Genomic DNA, 22,296 nt, shown 5'->3' with positions numbered 1-22,296 from the left:
TATTTTTAGATTATCTGGGCTCATGCCATTGAGTGCCTTAGTATTTAAGGTGCAGTAGGAAGCTAGCGAGAAGGTGCAAGTTACTCTTAGGTGAGAAGCGCTGCAGGCGTGCATTTGGAGTTCAGCATCAAAACTATGTTTTTAAAATTAAGATTCAGATCTTCTGTTCCGGGAATTTCAAAGTCCTTGTTCCAGGCAAAGTTCAGCATCGAGTATAGGATCACTTTTATGGTGTGAATGAGGCGAGTGACCTTTAGAAAAGGAGAGAGCAGCACAGTAGGAGCTTCTAGATACCTTCCCACTGCTTCAGCCGTTGACTCAAGTTTGTGTAGCATCAGCCACGTGTTTTTTGGTTGAAATCTAACCTTGCCCATGTGGCAGTGTATTTTGTTAGTGGTGCTTACAGGTGGTGCCTGATAGCCAGCTGTTGGTTTCTCACATGCTGTTGGTATTTGGCTCGCCTGACTACAACACGTAGTTGCTGCACGGAGGAGAAGAATGAGGCTTGGGGGATTTCTGCAAGTGTAGGGCCTGGAGGCAGAGATGTTTCCCATCACCACTGCTTGAAAACATTTCTTTAGGGACCAGATCCTGATTAGTGGAGCCCCAGCCTGTCCTCTGCAGAGCAAGGCCATCAGGACTCAAATGTTGCAGAGAGATTGGTGTCGCTGGGGTCAGGTTTACAAGGGAAGGGGCGGGTGCTCAGTGCCTAACAGATGGGTTTGCAGAAGGATGTCTTCCTAAGGGGTGTGGAGAAATTCAAGAGGTTGTTTTGAGTGCCTATTACCACGTGAAGTTCATTTTGCTGTCACAGAGCAGATGGTGTGGTGTTGGCTTGATCTTTTCTTCCTTTTTTGTTGTTGTTATAATGGTTTTGGTTTTTTTTCTGGTATACTATTCAAGAAGGAGGGCTAGTGGAAGAGTTTTTGTTGGTCTGGATGTGTTATGCTTTATTGTCATCGTGGATTAAACATTAATTAATGAGAGATTAATTAATTAATGAGAGATGTTTACCTCTCAGAAGTTCACAGCCTAACTTCACAGCCTAAGTTTCCTGCTGAGTTGGGAGAACTGGAAATTATTGCATTCTCTGTCTGTGAACATAGCAAGTAATATCGTGAGGAGGTGGCACCCATTTCTATTACAGACCATACTTTGTTTTCAGTAAGGAGCAAGAATAAATCAATTTGAGCCTTCCTGGCTGTGGAAGGTGGATTCGGCCTTGCAGCCTTGTGCTATTCTTCATCTTCCCATGACTGGCAGTGCTGCCACGGGAATGCTGCTGACCCTTTCTGTTCCCTCAGCTCGTGTCCGATGGTGGGTGGGGTGAGTCCTTGTTGTAAGCATTCGTGTTATAATTTGTGATGGGTTCTGTGATCCTGACGGGGTTTGAGCACCAGAATGAAATTACTCTCTCTTCTCCTCCAGGCATTTCACAGGTGGCTTCCATCCTTGCGTCCAGGTAGCACGAACGTCATCGTGACTGGCAAAGACAACCTGACGGGAAGCTTGATTAACATTATCAGCTTTGATCTCCTCAGCAAGATGGACAAACAACTCAAGAACACTTTCCAAGTAGTTATTATTGTAAGTAGTACACCGGAGTTTTGAGGTTAATTATACGTTGCAAGTCGTGTATCCTTCGTGTGGTACAGCAGAGAAGCGTGAGGCAGAGGTTTTTTAGGACTGAAACTATCTTGTAATTGTGGCTGTGATCACAGATCTCTTCAGGAGCAAAAGCAGTGGGATTTTATGAAACTTTTTTGATTCCTGAGGCTGTATTTTCTGTCTTAATGCTTAAGGTGCACCTTTGGCTCCATTGTGGTTGAGCGTGTCCCTTGCTGGAGAGCAAGGTGTGTTGTATCCATGTAATAGTCTTGGAGTTGTATCTTTTTGAGGGAAATGGACTTCAGGTTGACTTGAGTGTTTATCAAGTAAGCCAGATAACCTCTCAACACCACCTATGTGGGTAAAGCATCAAAAAAAAACCTCCCCTTGTTTGGATTCCGCTGACAGAGTGCATTAAGCTTTCTTCAGTTACAAGTATCTTTGCTTTTGTAAATTAGTTTGAAATCCATTTTTTTCACCTTCCTAGGAGCCATGGTAAAAGGCATTTTTCTAGATTTCAGTTTGTAAAAATTCAAAACACGCAGTGTTTCAAATCCAGCTTGGATCAATAAAGACCAAAAGTGTCTACAAAGCTTCCTGTGTTTCGTGTTCTCAGGCTAGCTTTCAGTTAACAGATGCACCTGTCCCCAAAAATATAACCCTTGGAGCATAACAGACCTTTTGTTTCTCAGCATCAGATGGGAATATGGAAGTTGTTGGGGGTGGGGGGTGTGGAGAGAGGTTTGGAGACTGAACTGCTCATGAGGGAACTGATTTTTTTTCCCCCCTTTTCTCCCCAAGCTACTCTCAGGGTGGAAGTGCAGATTATCTTACGTGGGCTGCTGCTTTCAGTAAAGGGACTCAGGCTGCTGTAGGGCTACTACATTGGAACCTTTTACCAGTCCTGAGCTGGAAAATGTTCTTCCTGTGTTTATATGTTCAGAACTGGACACTCTGTAAGTTTTTACAGATGCTAGGAGCTCTACTGAGTGCTGAGGTTTCCTGCTTTTCCTTCCGATATTCTTTTGCTGACTGGGGCCAGCAACGTAGCTTATTTGTTAATCAGGAAGGAGAGGACTGTGCCTGGGAGGCTAAGCAGTTGTATTGTCTTTACACGCATGGTTGCTTGCTCATCCAAACGTGGAAAGATGAGAATGTACCTTGGAGGGTGCCGATTAGATTTTGTGTCCAAGATCTGCTTTGCTATAGCAGAAGAAATGAAGCCTGTTTGGGGGTGATGGCTCAAGTAGGAGGCTGTTATCCACCTGGTGAGCCCTATCAGCAGAGCAGTTGGATCCTAATTAGATTTCTTTTTTCCTTGTTGTTTTCATTAACCCTTCAGTTAGGAAAGTATCACTGTGTAGGCCTCCTGTGTTTGCTGCATTTAAAGGACACACGGGCAAACGAGCATCGGTGGTGAAGATGATGTTCCTCTTTCTCCTCCCCTTTCCTCCTCCCCTCTGGTCACCTGCCTGTGATCATTTGAGATTCATGGCTTTAAGGTTTGATTTCCATTTCGTTTGCGTGCAACTGTGGGTTTGAATGTGGGAAGCCTGCTGCTCCACGTGCTGTCTTCATGTTTAAAATTTGATGTGACTATGCCAGTGCTTGAAATTTCCTCTGGAAGGATAAGCATCTAATATTTTAGATACCTGAGAACATTGGGAATTTGTCCTTTATCCTGCAGTTGGGCTATGGATCAGAGCTGTCTTCATTTCAATTCCTGTTTTGTTTCAGGATGAATCTCATTACCTAAAGAACGTAAAAACTGCACGATGTCGAGCTGCCATGCCTCTACTCAAGGTACGTATGCTGTGTGTCAAACATCCAGCAGTTAAGGTCAGACTTCCAAAACATGTGCTGCTCTTTTTACCAGTTTAGGAGCCAGCCGCTGAATTCTGCTGTTGTACCAGTGGAAGTCCAAGTAACTGCTGATTCAAGAGCAAGATTTGTCTTTATCTTAGCCACTAATTTCAATAGAAATGTTAGATGGTAAAAACTAACGAAAGAACTTCAGAAACTCCCTTGATCTAATTGTGGTACCGACGCTGATGTTTTATGGTGATGGGGAAAAAGGGAATGTCAAAATTTACTGAAAATACATGTATTAGTGGAGAGTAGAAAGAATATAGCCGTATCAACGCAGCTTGCTTAGTGTAAAATCATAATCACTTACTACTTGGCACTCAGATTGCTGCTGTGTATCAAAATGATGTTACCTAGGTCCCGTCCTTGGCTTTAGTTTTGACCTTTGCTTTGTTACTGCAAGCTTCCAACGTATTTGTGTGGCTGGCATATGAGAGCACTCCTACTAGTTCTTTGCGTTTAACCAGCAGGAAACAGCAGAATGGGAGGTTAGCAAGACAAGTGGCCCCCAGAAGGGAAGGAATATTGAAGTATGTGATAGCAGGAGAAATGTAAATTTTAATTTCTGCCTGTTGGTGTCGAATCAAAGAATCAAATTGTCCCTGGTAGCCTCTAGGAGATTAAAGTTACCTGTAGCTTCTAGGCACTGCAGAGTCTGTACGTTAGAACAAGATAAATGCAGTGCTTTTTCAACAGCTATCCGTAAGTGTGCATAAAGAGAAGGTTTGATCTGTGATGGCTTTACAGCAACCGACTTTTATATGCAAGATTTTTAATGGCAGGTTAAAGGTGGTTGTACTTGGGTAACTTCTTCATTCTCTCTATAGGCCTGGCTCTTGTCTTCTCTTAGCTTTCAAATCACTTGAGGCTTTTAATGTTTGCAAACTCAGTAGGAGGTCCAATTTTACAAGCAGTTTTAAGTACAGTAGTTAAGTTTTATGTCCGAAAATGATGAAAAAATTTTTACCTCATTGTGGAATGCTCAGAAAGTTTTCTTCTCCTTTCCTACTTGTAGCTTTACAAGGATCACCTCATAAAAATTATTTGCAAGCTATAAGATATGAAAGATGGTACCTGTTAAATGGAGGCTAATTGTCTGTATGAACTTACTGAGAATGTACAGTTTTATGCTATCACATCACTGGTCTGACAGCGTTGCGATCTGCTGCTCTTGAAGCTGAATTTCACCCTTCTGAAAGCGTTACGAGTCTCATGTTCTCCTCATGCACTTTCTCACCCATGAACAGCATACAATAAGAAAGGACCAGAACCTTTAGAGGCACTTCTTGCTTGGTGTTCACACAAATTGCGTTTTCCTATTTGTTGACTACAACTTCTGGAGTGAGTATTTGCTGTAATAGCCACTCCTCTGCCCTCCTCGCTTTCCAACGTGTGTTTTGTTCTAAAACTAGTCCATTTGGCAGCTTTGTCCTCAGCTACCAGTGAGTGATGCTGAGCACATGACAGCGACGTTTCATTTGAAAGAACAACCAAGATGTGACAAGCCTTCGTGACCTGAATACTGGATTTAAAAGCTATCCTGTTGTCTGCAGAGTAAATAGTCAATGGGGTAAAAATGGGATTATTTTCAGTACTTATTACATGATACTTCAAAATTGTTGGATAAGAGGAACTGATAAAGTTGGCTGCAGTTTATTGTTGCTGGAAGTTTGAGAACTAAGGATGATATTCTTGCTCTTGCTTTCCTTACATTTAAAAGGAGCAGTAGTGAGTCTCTTAGAAGAGACCCAAAAAGCTGTATCCAAAGCAAGCCATTTAGAGGCACAGTGCACCTTGTACATCAGTCCCTACCTTGAGGGCTCAGTGCAAAGCCGTACCAGTGCTGTAACAAGAACCTGAGGAGTCAACTCATGCCTTGTCTAGGTGATCTAACTCTTGTTGGCAGCATACTACTCTAAAATTTCTTAAATACTTAGTTACCTTTATTTTCTATGAGGTCCTCAACATCCTTAAGCATGAAATCCTAGCCTTGTGCTGAATTTTGGGGAAAAGAAACAAATAAATGTGATCCTTTGTCCTTACTTGCTACAAAGATTTATGAGTCCATAATGGCACTGGATGGATCTAAATTAAAATATTCCCGTGCCTGAAATGTTTCTGTCCTTTCCATTGGTTCTTAATGAATTCCTTTCATCTTGGTAGAATCTGTTCCTGTGACTTCTCCATTTGAATAACAAGTAAAATATAAAAATTGTTGTGGGAGTTTAGACAGAACTGCACAATAACCAGATTAAATCAATACATTCATAATAAAGATGACTTACCTTGGGTATTAATTTTGAATCTGCCTTGTTAGACAGCCAAGCTGAATCTCTACCTTTGAAATATTTAACCCATGGTTACAGCATTTAAAGTCTCATTTTACTTTTAATATCTGACATTGATTATTTTTCAAAATGAAGTGGTATTTTTAACCACTCAGTTATAATTTATCGTTCCCTGTTCTGTTGAATATATGGTAGGGTAAGCGTGGTCTGGAATTGTCAAGCAGAGCCCATGTATTAAACATGCGGCCGAAGTCTGTCAGTTGGGGACTTCTAGACATCTTCAAAACATTTAAAAAAGCAAACAACAACAACAAAACCCACCAAACAAACCTTTGAGTAGTATTCAGTATCGTTTACGACCTACTTAGTTGCTACCCTGGTGGAGATACAGGGAAGTTTTTTGCTTGAGGACAGCAGGTGAGCAGTAGCAGGCCCTGCTTTTGTCACCTTGCTCTCTTCTTTAGTCTCATGCTTCAGACTAAGTTCTCCTGGGCATACTGTCAGTACTTGTTCCCTTTACCTCTGTCCTACGTCTGCTTCCCACGGTGTTACGTCTTCTGTATGCATTTTGTTCCTTTTGAGATCACACCAGCTCAGAGACATGAGGATTGACGAGGGAGTGTACATGCTACCAATATCCATAAAGCACCAAAGCCCGAAGGGAAGTAGAGAAAGAAGAAAACAAAATTTTTCACTGATCTGTGGAGGGATCTCTTGGGAACTTGGGTGAAAAGGATTCTACATCCTTCAACCAGCCAAAGTGCTGTGTTGTTTTTGTTCTGCAATTGCGTGGAGTATCACAAAGCAGTGGAAACTGGGGAAGGTTCTGCTGGAATATGGATGAGTTTTTTGTTTTTTTTGGAGGCATGACAGTAAGTTTTCAGTGAAGAACAGCATCAGAAACTGAGAAACATAGTTGCATTTAATCAAAGATTCCAGTGGCATAAAATGGGCTTATTTTTGTTGTTCTCTGTATGTTCCCCCCCCAACGTTTGGATAATATTACTCATGCAATTGTTTGTATTGAGCTGCTGCTCAGATTAAGAGCATGACACACATCCTGATCTGTGGAGGGTTAAAGGTCTTTGTTTCTATTACAGAAGTCCAAATGCATTGTGTAGCTGGAATACGATACTCTGGGCTGGTTTTAATAAAGAGATGCCTAAAAATAAGAAAGAGAATTAGATCAATGCTGAAGGTAGAAGGTGAGGAGGGAACAGAAAAATCTCGCTGGTGGGAATAAATAGCTGCTTTCTTTAGGCATTACAAATCCACGTGGACTGGATAAAAAAAGCCTTCCCTTGTTGTCACCTGCTGAGAGGAAGAACTTCATCTTGAGATCACAGAAGCTGTGGAGGCATCTCCAGATCGGTTGGCACCTTCCAATTTCCCTTCCGTCTCGAAGTAGGGAGGTAGTGTAACTTGCTTCAGTCACAGTGATTTATCACTGTTTGACACACATTCTCTTTCTGGGTGTCACTGAAGAATAGGGAAAGGCATATATATATTTTTGGAATGACCACTCTAGGATCATCTTATAAAATGCAGAGCACTACCTGACCCAGGTACAGAAATAGACTCCCCAAAACAGCTGCAGCCCTTTCCCTTTATCAAATCTTCTATTTTATGTATTATCCCTATTATATTATGGCCACTCTCAGATTTTTCATTTCACAAGATAATGCATTCTTATGCTAAGCAGCTCAAAATTACAAAGTAAGCAAAAATTGGGGACACGTGTAATTGTACAGCCAGAACCAGCCATACTTTTATGTTTAAAAAAAAACGTCTGTCAGCCTGTTAGCATATGGCAGAGCTCATGCTGTGAAATTCATTTAAAACAGAGACAGTCATTGTATGTTAATGAGGCTTTTTGCATGTTCTCTTACTTCTTTGTGGCATAACGCTCCCCAGCACCCCCTAATCACTCCCCTTCCAGTCAGTTGGGTTAATAAATTCCCCTTTGACTTTCAAAAGTAATTTTTTTTGTAAATGTTATCACAGCTGTGGAATTAATTCTTGCTGCTGTTCTCTGTGTGTGCAGGTGTGATGCTACAATTGTCTTAGGTGGTTTGGTAAATGAGGGCTACAGAAGAGGTGTCACCTTTGCAAGTCATCGTCAGAGTTCCTTAAAGCAGTTTCATAAGAAAGTAGCTGTAAGAATAGTCACAGGGACACGAGAGAGAGGAGGGCTCCTGTCGAAGATTTATTTTCATACCTAAACGCAAACAAGTAGCTGAAGTGTCAATGGAGATGCGTATCAGTTGCTGACAGCTCTGTTTTTGCTGGAAAATCCTCACTGCTCGCTGCGCTCGTATTTTCTGTGCTGTTGATCCATGTTGTCCTGATAGACCTTGTAAGAAAGAGGGTAAGCACTCACTTTTGACACCACAGAAGGTTCATCAGAAAACAAGAATAAGCAGTGATCAGCAGAGACTTCTCTACAGGAGCAAATCTCTGTTGGCATCTATTCAAAATGAGTTGCCAGTAGCAAAAGAAACGTGAATCAAAGCTGTTGCTTTCATCCAGAATTTAAGAAAGTCTTCAACACTTGAAACCTCTTCAGCCTAGGATTTTTCTTCCCTCTCTTAGGCTTCTTCTGTCATGGATTTTAAAACTGAAGGGAATTATTGGGATAATGAGTCAGACCACCTATGTTCTACTTCTGGAATTAATTTCTGCACATTCTTAGCAGCTGTTGCTTAGGTTGTACCTCTCTTTTCTTTCTTTTTTTTTTTTTTGTGGTGGTTCTTGTTTTTGTTTGTTTACTTGATTTTTAAAATGGTTGATTAGCAATTAGGTATCACAACCCTTAGGAAGCACTTGCAGTGGCTGGAAACTATCTCTGTTCAAAAATACGTTGCACACAAAAGCAGCAATTGGACAAGTTTAAAAATCAGATAACCTGTAACTTTATCATTCCCTCTCTTGGTACCTTTTTTTGGGATTGGAGAAGGAGCAAGGAGCCCAGCTGACTTCACTACTGGGGAATTAGTGTTCCAACCTGGTCTTCCGTAGCTCCTGAGGAGCCCCCTCCAAGGAGGGGGAGTTTTGGGAATGGTGTAAGACCTCTCAACACAGTTGATTTTACGTTACGTTTAGCATGTCCTGGGCTTGTTTTGAATGCACATTGCTTGGAAGTGTCCCAGCAGTGCTGTTAACTCCTCAGTTAACTCCTCAAAGTGTCAGGTAACTCCTCAAAGGCTTCTGCAAAGCACTGGATATGGTCTAGGTTTTGCTTGGTTGTCCTCCACTGTTACCTTCGTTTTGAAAACTGACCCAATTTCTGTTTTATCACTTTGTTGCCTCATGGGATCTGAAATCTTTGGGTTCTCTCACCCCTACCCCCTAAGGGTAGAGCAGGGACTTCTGTCTTGTGTGAACTAACACTTAAACTTCTGACATGTCTAAAGGTTAGACACCTCCTCTTATTTAGTTCGATAAACATCCTGCTTTTTAAAAATGTTTGTGGGAATTGTCTGATCCTTTTGGTGACTGCATTGCCTTCTGACATGTTTAATAGGGCTGGAGGGAGAAGGCAAGCCCCACCTTCATTACAACCTGTATCTATATATCTGATAGAGTCCTGAAATTAATTTCCGGTAGCTCATCTGTGAACTTTTTCCACCAGATTTTGGTTGGCGAGTGGATGAATCAGCTGAATAGATTTGGGTGACTGGTAGATCTCGGTGAAACGATAAAAGAATTTAATTTTCTTTTTCATTTAAATGTGAATGAGCTGTTGGTACAGATGTCACTCAAGAATCCCTTTTGTTATTTTAATGAACCTGCTTTAAACCATGCAGGAAATTACAGGGCATTTGTAATTTAACTACTATAGGTGAATTTACAGCAGGAGAAATTCATCTCTCGCATCTAATAATAGAATTAGATAATACTGGACATAAGAGGCTAGAAATGCATCTTGGAGGCATTTGTTTGTGGTATAATTTTCCCTCAATTTTGGGAGCACCTACTTTAGATACCGTGTGAGGCTTGTTTGTCTGTTCCCCTCCCGTATCAGATACACAGCTTTTTGTTGTTGTTTTTTTTTTTTTTTACAGTATTCTTATGTGACTTTTGCCATGGCTGCTAGGTAGACATCTTCTGGCCTTTCTTCATCGTCTATCTCTTCTTGCTAATAGAACTTAAAAAGAAAAAAAAAAATCAGAAAAAAACAACTAACTAACAGAATGAAAAATCCTACTTCTTTAGATGCCTTCTGCTTTTGTGAGCAAGACGGTCTGTTTATGGCATGGTTTATTCCAAGAGGATTTATTCTGGAGGTGAGGATGTACCTGCGAGGGGTGTGTGTGTCATGCTCCTGTGGCGTCTGGTGCCCAATGAAATCTTGTGCCAGGCGTAAGGCATCAACGTGCCTTGTGCCTAAATGCAAATTTGGAAAGTACTGTCATAAAAATTGATGTCCCCTTCCCTTCCAGCATGTGGATGATGAATAAGACGTGCTGCAGGCTGTCCTGCTTTGGAAGGTGAAACACCCTTCCATTTAGGGTGCCTGAACGATGGCTTTTGGGGCCGGGGATGACTTCTTAGCAGGTGCTGCCTCTCTCGTGAGCTGTCTGATAAGGGATGTTCCACTTTGCTTTCCCAGGCGGCCAGAAGAGTGATCTTGCTTTCGGGAACCCCTGCCATGTCGCGGCCTATGGAGCTCTACACGCAGATCGCGGCTGTCCAGCCAGGCTTCTTCCCTCAGTTCCACACCTTCGGGCTCCGCTACTGCGATGCGAAGCAGGTACTTCAGTGAGACTCTTCAGACAGCATTTTGGTTTATTGTTTTGTTTTCTTAAACTGCAGTAGTGTTTTTTTTTTTCTCTCCCTCCTTTCCCTCTATGATATTATGTGCTCTTTTTGAGAAGGTCTCACTCCAAAGTAATATTTTGAAAGCTCTCAACCTTAGAAACGGTAGGTGCTGCAAATAAATCGTGGGCCTGAGATATGGAGGCAGTAAAGCTTCTTGTCAAAAGCTGCCCTGGAAGGGCACAGAAATAAAAAGCTAAAAACAGAATTGGCCTTAGTGTGGGGAAAGGAGCCTGTTCTGACAAGAATTTGCCGATAGCTTTAAATGGGCAGAGTGGCTGTGGGCCTTTTAAGCAGCTCTAGGATTGGGCTAATTGATTGAAAAACAGTCTCTGGTCTGGCTTAGTGACTGTTCTAACAACGTGAGGCTTCTGTTGCTTAGAATTTTGGATTTCATGCCTCCAGCTAGGTAAAAAAAAATTAAGACTTAGAGTCTGTATTCCACCTCTTCCAATTCAGGAAATGGATGTGGTGCCCAACAAAACTTGGAAATAAATTAATTTATCTTATCTGGAAGTGTTTTTCTCTTCTAGGAGTACTTCTAAGAATAATTCTCTTATCCCTGGAAGTGTTCAAGGCCAGGAGATGAGGCTTTGAGCAACCTGGTGTAGTAGGAGGTGTCCCTGCCCATGGCAGGGGAGTTGGAATTATATATGATCTTTAGGGTCCCTTCCAACCCAAACCAAGTTCATATAGATTATAAATATATACAGAGAGAGAGAGAATGAGAACATAACAGCATTCATGTCAGCAAAGCTCTGCTTTCATGGCAGAGGAGTGGAACTTCTAATTTCTCCATCCATAGTAAGAGTTGGATGGGAGGCAGAAGGCTTCAATTTCTACTGAGTTTCATTATCTTTGCTGAGAGATCCCTGTCTGAGCAGTGTCCAGCGTGCTTTTTAGAGGGAAATGAAAAGATGCAGTTTAATCTTGTTGGCTTTCTGCAGTAAAAGGGAGGGTGAATTGTGAGTGTAAATAGGTTTGGAGTTTCATAAACCCTTTGAGGGTAAAGTTCTGCATGACTTGCTGTTGCTTCAATTACAAGGCATATGGACCTCAGGTAAGATGTGGAATTGGATAAAAGAAATAAAATTGTTCTGCACGATCCAGGTTGTACCAATGTATTCTGTATAAATGAGTTTTCAGCCTACAATGGAACTCAGCATGGAGGTCACAGTGTGTATCAGCTCCCCTTCAGAGCCTCTGCAGGGTTTCTAGTCCAATTTTGTTTTTGTTTGACCCGCCTCTACTAGACAGTTGGACGTTACTGGTCTTCTCAGTGCTCACCTGGGACTTCTGCTACAGTTAATGGCAGTAAATGATACCGTGAACCTAGAAGGAATTTGCTTATTTAGACCAGAAGTGGGACTGCTGGAAACGAAGAGATGTGGATAGTATTTGAAACTAAAAGTAGGACTGCTGCGTATCGGGTTGCTGAAAATCCACGCAGCTCTGAGTAAACTAAAAGGTGTTTTGATGATTGTAGTGTTTCCTTCATGGTTGCAGTGTGTCCCTCATGTTTGTTTTTGCAGCTCTAACCTGCGATTGTGTTAAGAGTTACAAGCTCTCTGAAGAACCGTTGTGGTACTTTTGCTGGTGTTACTCAAATAGGTTCTTCCTTCTGCCCTGAAAGTGGCTGCATTGTAAGCAGGGTGGAGTGGCACAAAACCAGGGAGGTTTTGCAAAGCTTTTGGAGATCTGTCAGGATGAAAGGTACTCCGTAAAAATATTTTGGTATTAATTATAAATCTGGTTGCATTAGAAGATTAATGAAAAATTGACAAACCTGAACCATTCGATGTAAAACCAAAACCTGACAACTTTCTGTTTGAAGAGAATAGATTTCGTGACAGAAAATGGCAGATACCTGGCAGATGTGATTAGGAAGGATATAAAATAAAAGTTTGTCACTTTGCAATTCAACCTCCCAGCATCTATACTCTTAAAAATGCAGCAAGTGAAATGTCACCTGCTTATTTACAAAATAGCTCAAGTCTGTTTCCCAAAATACATGCTGTGAATTCATTTTTCAAACTGGGTGATGTTGGCAAATATTAAATAATTTCTATCTGAGCACATGCTCTGAATTTGTAAGAGTTTGGCAGCGTCTGCTAACGCTGTAATAAGTTTACTGACTCATGTAAGATGCTGTAACACTTTGGTAAGAAAATCACAGTTGGATGCATTTGTTCTGGAATGTTATGGATCAAAGCCAGATGTGTATTTTGGCAAAATAATTGTCCTTTTTTCTCTCTTTTTTTTCATCCCAGTGCATACTAAAATGTATTTTAATAATTCCAAGAAATAATTCTCATCACCTAGGTGCAGCACAGAACCAGAATGTTTCCTTGTTTGCAAATTGTTCCAGCAGCACGGTCACCTTATAGGAGCATACTGCTGGGATTCTGCCTGGCTGTACTTCAGTATGACAACAGAGAGTGTCTTGGCTCCGTTTCTGCCCTGTTCTTTCAGTCAGAGTGATGTTACTCTTCGGAAATGAATTGTGCTACGTGGCTGCAAAATACATGCATCGCTTGTTTGGTAGGGAAATGGAAAGGGGAATAACGTGGGTTGCTTGAGTAGAATGAGCCTGCGGGAGGTGTCCAGGTCCCAGAGCAGGTCTTGCTCAGCAGCCTCAGCGTTGGTTCCTGCTCCTTCACTGGCAGAGCGCTGAGCAGTGTGACCAGGGAGCTTATTGCACGGGGTGCAGCACCAGGTCCTTCTCAGGTCAGCACATCTGCTCTGCTGAGCCCAAAGCCTTGAAGGCAGGAAAGGGGGCAAAGAGACTGGGGCTCAGCCCTGTCAGCTTTCACGCAGCACCTGCCTACATCTAATAAACCCAGCTAGACTCGAGCCAGCTTTTCGTGGACCTGAGGGACCTGCATTGCACTCCTGGCTTCAGGGAAGCAGAGCAGGAATACCCACGTTGGCTTCTTGAGGGCTTGGCTTAGATCCAGGTGGGTTTATTACCTCTAGCTCTACACCGCGGTGCTGTTCTCGGAGCCAAATTCTCTACTCTATGGGACCCAGTCTGGCTTTGTATCAGGGTTTTGAATTATTTCTAGCTTTAATGAACCAACTACAGATAATCAGAAGGCACCATCATTATGTAGGAGTAGATTAAGTCAAATGAGTTTTAATGATGACCATAGGTGCCAGAAACCATAGTTAGTTGATGATTCACAGCACTACAATATGGCCATAGAATGGCAGATTGTCCTGTTAAGTCTCTACGTGAAGTAGGACTTATTTGCTTCCAGATACCATAGTGGTCTTAATTGCCTGTGACCGGTTTGATTCCTCCTCGTTCTGTCTCAAAGCATGTTCTCACCCCTGTTCCACCAAAGCACTATCCGTTCATACAGTCAGTGCAGTGCTCAACCATGTGTCTGGTACAATTTTTCTTATTTTGGTCTCCTCCATTCTACAGAAGGACAGAGGTTGCAGTGAACACTTGAGAGCTTTTTCCTATTTTATTCCATTTCCATGTCGTAGCAGCTTTCTCTTGGGGAAGGCAAATAAAGGAAATACAGATTTTTTTTATTTTTTTTTTTCCTGGTTAAATTTATTTTAGCAATTCAAGTGGTACAATTAGAACAGAGCAGCAGATCAAAGGGGTTCGTGCTGAGGCTCCCCACGTTTCTGTTACAGGCCATCGAGGAGTTTATAGGTACAAATGTGTAGGGGCTGCTTGCTTGGGATTGTTTGAAGATCAGAACTTGTACTTCTTGGTGACGCTGCTAGCAAGACTTGGAATCAGAGCTGTGACGAAGATTTTCCCCCCACTTGGCTTTCAATATTATAGTAGCTGTATTTCATATACTTAACTTGTGAAACTTCAGCAAAAAGATTGCTCTTTATCCTTTAAGTCATTTTAAAAACGTTATTGGTCTCCTGTCCAAACCCAAGTAGCCTTCTCTTGTTGGGTGGGTTTGTACCCTTCTGTTTTACCACCAATTTTACCAAATCTCTCTTCCTACTGATCACCGAGTTCTCTCTTTATCCGTTTTCTCTGGAAGTTTATTCCACCTGCAGACCAGGAGGGTCAGTCTCTTGAGTTTGACGCTCATAACTGCTTTGGTCTTTCCCAGATGCCATGGGGTTGGGACTACTCTGGATCATCCAATTTAGCCGAACTGAAAATTTTACTGGAAGAATCCATCATGATACGACGTCTTAAATCAGATGTGCTTTCCCAGCTTCCAGCAAAGCAACGCAAAATGGTTGTGGTGTCTCCCGAAGGCATTAATGCAAAGACCAAAGCTGCCTTGGCAGTTGAAGCAAAGAAGATGGCCAAAGGATATGGAAATGTAAGTCAGAAACTATTTTCATGATGCAACATTGGTATTTCAGGTGCCTTTATTTTTCAGATTAGGAGATTATTTTTTTTTTTGTTAAATCAAATTAAAAACATCAGTGGAAAAACAGTGTCCTGTGTTTCAAAGAAAGTCAGAGCCACACCTCATGTCATGGCACAGTGGAAGACTGTTCAAGGCACGGTTTTAAACAACACAAAACAGATCTGCTTTTTTTTTCCTTTTAAGTGGTCTGCTTTATCCCTTTGTGTCAAATACCATTTATTCTCACTTTCTTCTTGTTAGTCCCCTCTAATTGTCTGTTTACTCTTCCGTCTTGCCTTATAATTCCATTCAGCATACAAACACAGCCTTGCTGAAGCTGAGTTGCAGAGTACAGCGGTAGCCAAAAATGCTAAGACTGAATTTTTGCAATTTTTTCTTCTATGGATGGCAAAAGCATTTTCTAGATGCCTAGATTCTTAATACAGTTCTGTAATAACCTGGGAGTTTTTCCTTGCCATTTTAGTTGGGAAGTGCTTTATCAACTCAAACTGCGTTTGTCTTATGCTTGTCATTCCACTTGTAGGAGTTGAGTGGGAGATAGGAATGGAGGTGTCAGAAGTAGGAGTGTGAGTATCTGCCATGCCCAGTGGCGTGTAGACTTCCCCCTCCAATCCCCTTTTGTTTTACGGTTTTAGGCTGATATATTTTTTTGCTAGCAAAGAGTATATGGGCAGCAACAGACATTGCAAATCTGTAAGCAAGAAGGTAGAAAAGCCATTTCTTGGACTCAAATTTATTTTTCTTTCCCTCTGCAGAAACAACAGGAGAAAGAAGCTCTTCTCCTCTTCTACAACAGAACAGCAGAAGCTAAAATCCACTCAGTCGTGTAAGCTGCATGTCACTGCTTCATTCTTGCCTAGTAAAATGTGTTTTTTCCGCTGAGAACAGGAAAATGGTGCCTTAGAGATAACAGTGCAGGGACATGAAGCATAGCCTCAAGCCAGCTTAAAAAAAAAAATAAAATTGATTTTAATTACAATGCACTAAACATTTTCTTCTCTTAGAATTCCTAGGCTGAACAAGTCTTCTGATTTCATTCCAGATACGGTTCTAAACTCTGTCATTTGAACTGTCTGAAATTACTTGGTGTTTGGGACTTGGATCAAGCTCCCCGCTCCAGACCCTATTTCAATTTAAGGAGGGGTGGAGTAATGAAACTAAAAGTATCAACAGAATTTGAGAAAACAAATACTGCAGTAGTACTGCAGCAAGAGCCCTGAGCCAAAAAGCTTATGAAATGGTCTGAGCTTTAGTTATACTGTTCTCTGAGGGTGTCACAGCCCCTACTGTTGGCACTTCCACAGCGCTCACATGGGACCTCAGTAGCAAAAGTTTTCTCTCATAGATGTGCTTTTAACTGTCTTCTGTAGGAATAATTCCCTTCTATGACTTTCCATGCCCTTTCATCCTTAGCCTTTCTGCTGGGACTGCAAAGGAGTTGCTTTAGGCCATTTAACATGACTTTTTAATAAGCATGCTAAGAACATGAAAACAGTTTACTTTTCCACAGCCCTCTGAATGCGAGGACCAACTAATGTGCACTGATTTCACAATCTCAGACCTTGCTGCAAAATCTGTCTGTTTGGCACAGAACTGCACTTCAGAGTCCCAGCTCTCATTTCTGTAGAGGACTTTCTTCCTTTTGTGTTAGTGAACAGTTAGTAGAGTTTCTTCCTTTTATATTCAGTTGCAAGTGTGAACTGAATACAAAACCATGAAGTGTTTACTTGACTCTACAGGCACTGAGAAGTAGGAGCTAGTCCACTTTTTTCTAGGGTTTAGCAGCATTTAAAGTATCAGACATTACAAGGTGCTAATGTACAGTTCCATCTAGCTAATGGTGCTGTCATATGAACATTAGCACCTCCCATTCCTTACCCCTGATGACAGTTTCCATTGCCACTCTGCGGAGTCACTGAAATGACTAACCACTTTGTAACTGGGTGTATGGGGGTGAGCTATAAAATAATTGTGATTTGTTGGCATCTGGTTGCTACACTGAATGTTCACTTTGATATTTTACTTTAAAACCCAGTAATCCTGCTCTGAGATTTTTTTCTTAGCTGATATTCTGTAACTGGGATCTGAACATGACAGAATCCAGGGAGCTGGCTGCAAAGCATTGACCCATCTTCGTATGGTGCTGGAAATCCTGCTTGGTGTCGTCTGCCAGTTGCTGCTGGCCTAAGCTGTCTTTTATTTAGCAAAGAACTTGGTATTCCTGGTCGTGCAACAACTTTGCCATTCCAAAGTAAAGAAGGCATTTGTATAATCTACTCTGAAGGCTGTTGCTATATTTACTTACAAATTTTAGGATTTTAGATGTTTTTCGAGCTCTAGTTTCTAGTTGACCTAGTTGTATCACAAGTTACTAGATAGACATGTGTTCAGTACTCAGCTGGTATGCATGTGATTACTCCATGGCAAATGCCAGACGTTTTGATTTAATTAACACTGTTTAACTGGATTTGAACTGAATCTAGTTGCCTTTCATTTGTCATTAGCCTTTATGCATATGGATGCTTCCTGGAAATAGCTGATGTATATAGGTTAAGCTGTAGTAAACATTAATATGAACCCTTACAAGAAAAATGTTTTTACCATATCCTGATGCATGCGTTTAGACACCTATTGTTCTAAAATAAAAACAATCCGAAGTAAACACTGTGTACAGATTAGTTTAATGTATTGTGATCGTGCAAAAGTCAGAAATACAGAAGGCTGGATGGACTAGTCAAAACGTACAGGCGATTCCTGTTCCTTTGTTTAGGGTGTCATGATTAAGGTAGGATGCAATAAATTGATTCTCAGTGATATACAAGTACAAATGTAGGCAGCTGTCCAGCTGGGATGAAGAAAAATGAGTGGATTTTCGTGTTATATCTCTTTCAATCTGTAGGAGACTTGACTTGCTACTTGCATTTTACTGCAACGCTTTATGCTAACCTATTTCCTAGTTTCTGTAGGATGAAAAGTTTCTTTAAAATCTGGTTTGGGCAAAGTCTGTATTCTCTCAGCACATAATTCATGTTTTTTCTCTTTCATATAGAGAATACATCTTGGAGTTACTAGAAAGTGGAAAAGATAAATTCCTGGTGTTTGCTCATCACAAGATAATGCTGGATGCAATAGTTGAAGAGCTGGAGAAGAAAGTAAGTAACAACTGAGTTTTCTCAACTTTATCACTATTCCAGCTTCACAGCTGCTTAAGAGCTCCCCAGAGTTACGGCTGGTCAGCTGGTTTATTAAAGTTAGGGGCAGAGATGATTTCTACTTGCTGTGCTTCTGAATGTGCCCTTCACCAAGGGAGCTGAGCCGTCGGGGGAGTGCAGCATGGGATGCACTTTGTATTAGCTGAATGGCTTTTGTCGTATTCAGTGTTCTTCACTGATCTCCATCATCTGCCCTGGAGCTCGTGAATTACAGCCCTGCATCATCCAAGTTTATCATCCCTCTCCTGAGGAGCAACTGAGATATGTAAGATCCCATCTCCTTCCATTGTAAACAGAGGAAGACTTGAGGCTGGAAAGGCTGTAACATCAGCGTGCAGATAATATCCTGCTTTTTGCTAAGCTGCTTCCCTTTCCACTGTACCTGAGTTGCCAGCTGGTTGCTGTCCTTCCTGTTGCTCCGGATCAGTGTGGGAGCAATGGACAGGAGCGAGGCAGATGTTGTTGACAGAGGGGAAGAACATTACACGCTGAGCTACAGTGCCTTGAAATGGTGAAAGGTTTTAAAAAGACAGCAGTTGCATTTTTAACTTTCTTGGTTCTGGCATGGGGAAGGGAAACGGAATCCACTAAAATATGGAGGGAGAAGACAGGAAAGGGGACACAAGGCTGCTAAGTACTATCTTCTTTCTCTGCCTTTTCTCAGCGTGTTGAATATATCCGCATTGATGGCTCCACCTCTTCAGCTGAGCGGCAGTCTCTGTGCCAGAAGTTCCAGTTGTCAGAGAAGCAGGCGGTGGCCGTTCTGTCCCTCACTGCCGCAAACATGGGCCTGACGTTGTCTGCTGCGGACCTGGTGGTGTTTGCAGAGCTCTTCTGGAATCCAGGGGTACGTATCCTGGAAGTGTCAGGGGCTGGATGCTGCCTGGAGAGCAGAAATGCTGGCTCTTGGGAGGAGATGTGATGGGCAAAGAGAGCATAGATTTTTCCTAGCTTGTTTATCTGTTTCCCTTAATCTCAGCCACATACGTTCTCTAGCATTTTTGTTATTTCTTCGACATCGCAGTTCTCAATTAATTCTCTTTGTCACCTTTTTTATGTAAAGGTTTTGATCCAAGCAGAAGATCGGGCACATCGAATTGGACAGACCAGCTCCGTTAACGTCCACTACCTGGTGGCTAAAGGCACAGCGGATGACTTCTTATGGTAGGAAGTGGAGGGGAACATTTTGGTTCTCCTCCTGGCTGTTCTCAGTCTGTCCCACGTGATGTAAGTTGCTTAATGGTAGTGCTGATCTCCACAGCCTGCAAGGGGAGGAGCAGCAATTGCCAACCGATTGTAAGTGGGTGACACGGCCTGGCCACAGCGGATATAATTAAGTGGGTGATAAGCAAGGAGGAATAAAAGTAGTCACTGAGCAATCTGTCCGTTTGAGTGCTTGGACAGGGAGCTATGGAGGAGAACTTCACTGTTGCTTTCCTCTTGGCTCTTCAGCGAGCCCTTTGATGGATTAAAGAAGTGCTGTTGACCCAACTCTGGGGAAATGGGGTCTGCGCCTTGCGTGCTGCAGTCAGTGTGCAGCAGTCCTTGTGGCTGGGAATCTGACATCCTGGGGGAATGGAGGAGCTGGGGAATCCTTAATGCTGCGAGGGAGCTGACCTGCAAATGATGAAAAGTAATCATCTACCAGCTGGTTCATTTAAAGTCCAAAATTACTTCTTTATTACCTCATTTAAAGGAGCGAATGGAGTAAGTGAACTTGTGCAGTTCCCAGAATATCATGATGGCAAATAATTATAACCCTACAATGAAGGGATCTGGAAACTAATGTGTCGCCCACGTTTCACGGAAATTTAATGACAGTAATTCTGCCTTTATTTGTGAAATGCTGTCCATGCAGTCGTTAATGCTTAACTGGATGGAAGCATGGCTCTTCAAATAAGGACGGGAGCATCTGTTTTAAAAGCAAGAAAAAGAAGAAAAAGACAAGGCTATTTGGTAAATGTGGTGTTGTGCTGTGGCCTTTGCCCCTTTCAAAGCCTCCAGTGTGGAGGTGCAGTTGGGACCTCACTAGACCTCATGGGCCAGTGAGGGATTATTCCTCCTGCAGTACGTTGGGAGGTACCCCAGAAATGCTGATGCATCTGTTGCTGAGGATTATCACTGCTTGCCTTGGAGGACAGGCTATTTTGGCTCCCTTGACCTGCATCTCCTTGTTCTGACTTCATACCATTAGTCTTGCCACTTTCTCTCTTGGATATGCGACCCTTCCAAATATTTGTAGCCTGAAATCACATCCTCTTCTTGTTTCTCATTTAAATTGGATTGATGCTTCCTTAGATTTGATATCCCAAAACAGCATACAGTCATCATAAACAATAATAGGGCAGGTTAAGGAGCTAATGAGCTTTGGAAGAAAAGTCATCTTTATACCGCTATAGTTTTTTCATCTACACGTAGTAAATGACAGTGTCTTTCCCAATGGATCATTGAATCTGGCATGTTATTTTCTTCCTTTCAATAACATCTGTTTCTCTCTCCTAGGCCAATGATTCAAGAGAAAATAAAAGTGCTGGGGGAAGCTGGTCTTTCGGAAACCAACTTTTCCAGTACAGCTGAATCCACCGATTACTGTCCTAAGGTAACTGACCTGAGGGAATGGCAGAGGTCCCTGGGAGAGGCTGAATGCATTTGGGATTTTGTATTTCTAGATTTGCATGTGATGGGCAGTCTGACCTCACACCTGTTCTGCCTTTAATGGCAGAGGGTCATGGGTCAAGGGCCATGGGACTACCCTTTGAGGGTTGCTTACTTTCACTGTGTGTGACAATGCATATACAGACTCTGCCTGTTCTGATTTCTCAGCCAGATCCAAAGCAGAAGACCATCTATGAACTCTTCCAGAGGACCTTTTCTGATTGCAGAGATGACGATGATGAACTTTTGCTTTTGGAAGCAGCTGATGCTTGCTGTGAGTTTGACTCTGGCAGTGCCTTTCAAGACACAAAAGAAGAGAGGTGTTCAGTGAGTTCCCCCAAAAAGCGGCGTATTGAGGAGGCTTTTGAAAGTGTAACATAAAAAAAAAAAAGGTGGCTAGCAGTTTTTAATATTAAAAAAAAAAAAAAAAAAAAAAAAAACACAACAAAAGGAATCAAGTATTATTTTTGAATTTTCAGAAATAAAAGACTCTTTTCTGTATCTCTAGCGTGTTTCATCTCAAAGGATGAGGAGACAATCTGACAGCATGATGAATGAGTAGTGCACAGCTGGCAGCCTGCAGGTCTTGCAGTCCTGCCTCTGCTGATGACTGAGTGGCCATGGGCAAGTAGCATGCTGCTTTGTTTTAGTAAGTCATCTTCTGTAGCTGTTTCATTTAGAAAGCAGGTAACTGTTGTCTGTCCACATTGCAGAGCTGTTCTTGAGGACTCATGTCTGAGCCTTCCATCTCAGAGAAGCTCAGACTGGATCTTTAGGAGTCACTTCACAGGCCCTCACGAACTGTCTCTGCTATTCACTTGAGTAGCGAGGAGAAAAACTGGGATCTAGAGAGATCTTAACATTTTTGGAGGTGGGGGGAGAAAAAGGAGAGACCCAGGTTTTGTGTCTCTGCAGGGCAGTCGGTAGCTTGAAACCAAGCAGTGCAACTGCCTGCTAGCAAGTGTGTCTTGCCTGATAGGCACAAGTCTGCGTGAGCACTCTGATCTCTGGCCTCATTCTCTACATTTTAGGACCAGCTCCATGGCACATGCTCACTTCAGTGGAGGGTGAAGCCTGCACCCGCTGTCAGGGATTAAGACTGGTTGCTCAGGGGAACGCGTGTGTGTGTGTTTTCTTTAAGACTCGAGACTCATTTCCACAGATGAGTGAGCAGAGGAGGATGTGCAGACTTCTGTTTTTGTAGGAAGCTGATTCCGGGTTGAATTGTTTAAATAAAAAGTTGTTTTTAACTCATGTTTCCCAAGTTTCCGGTGCTTTTTCTGTCTTAGAATTTCGTCACCCATTTGGTTCTTAACTTTGAAAAGTACATGATGTAGTGGGAATTAGTGTGGTGATGTTTTTTGTTGTTTTTTTTTTTTTTTTTAATTTATAGTGGCCAAAAGGTTTGGTTTGTCTGGCGATGCTTTGTTTTGTGCTTCCTAAAACATGAAGGGAAGCTCACACGATACTTCGTTTAGAGGTGAATCG

At 42.1% G+C, this 22,296-nt stretch overlaps 1 protein-coding gene across 2 annotated transcripts in view; it reads left to right on the top strand.

The window, feature by feature from the left end:
* Positions 1–22,062, top strand: part of SMARCAL1 (SNF2 related chromatin remodeling annealing helicase 1) — a 33,139-nt gene extending 11,077 nt beyond the window's left edge. For both annotated transcript variants that reach the window (XM_084523660.1, XM_084523661.1), the window contains exons 8-17: positions 1,429–1,587; positions 3,346–3,411; positions 10,375–10,515; positions 14,672–14,890; positions 15,697–15,767; positions 17,991–18,093; positions 18,818–19,000; positions 19,217–19,317; positions 20,656–20,752; positions 20,977–22,062. In XM_084523660.1, coding sequence (XP_084379786.1) covers positions 1,429–1,587; positions 3,346–3,411; positions 10,375–10,515; positions 14,672–14,890; positions 15,697–15,767; positions 17,991–18,093; positions 18,818–19,000; positions 19,217–19,317; positions 20,656–20,752; positions 20,977–21,189 — 1,353 coding nt within the window. In that variant the 3' untranslated portion in view covers positions 21,190–22,062. The remainder of the gene's footprint in view (positions 1–1,428; positions 1,588–3,345; positions 3,412–10,374; positions 10,516–14,671; positions 14,891–15,696; positions 15,768–17,990; positions 18,094–18,817; positions 19,001–19,216; positions 19,318–20,655; positions 20,753–20,976) is intronic.
* The last annotated feature ends 234 nt before the right edge of the window (positions 22,063–22,296 follow it).

This window comes from Aythya ferina (genome assembly GCF_964211825.1).
Source record: "Aythya ferina genome assembly, chromosome: 6".
In the NCBI taxonomy this organism is placed as follows: domain Eukaryota; kingdom Metazoa; phylum Chordata; class Aves; order Anseriformes; family Anatidae; genus Aythya; species Aythya ferina.
Note: the sequence above shows the minus strand (reverse complement) of the source record. Positions and strands in the feature narration are given on the sequence as shown.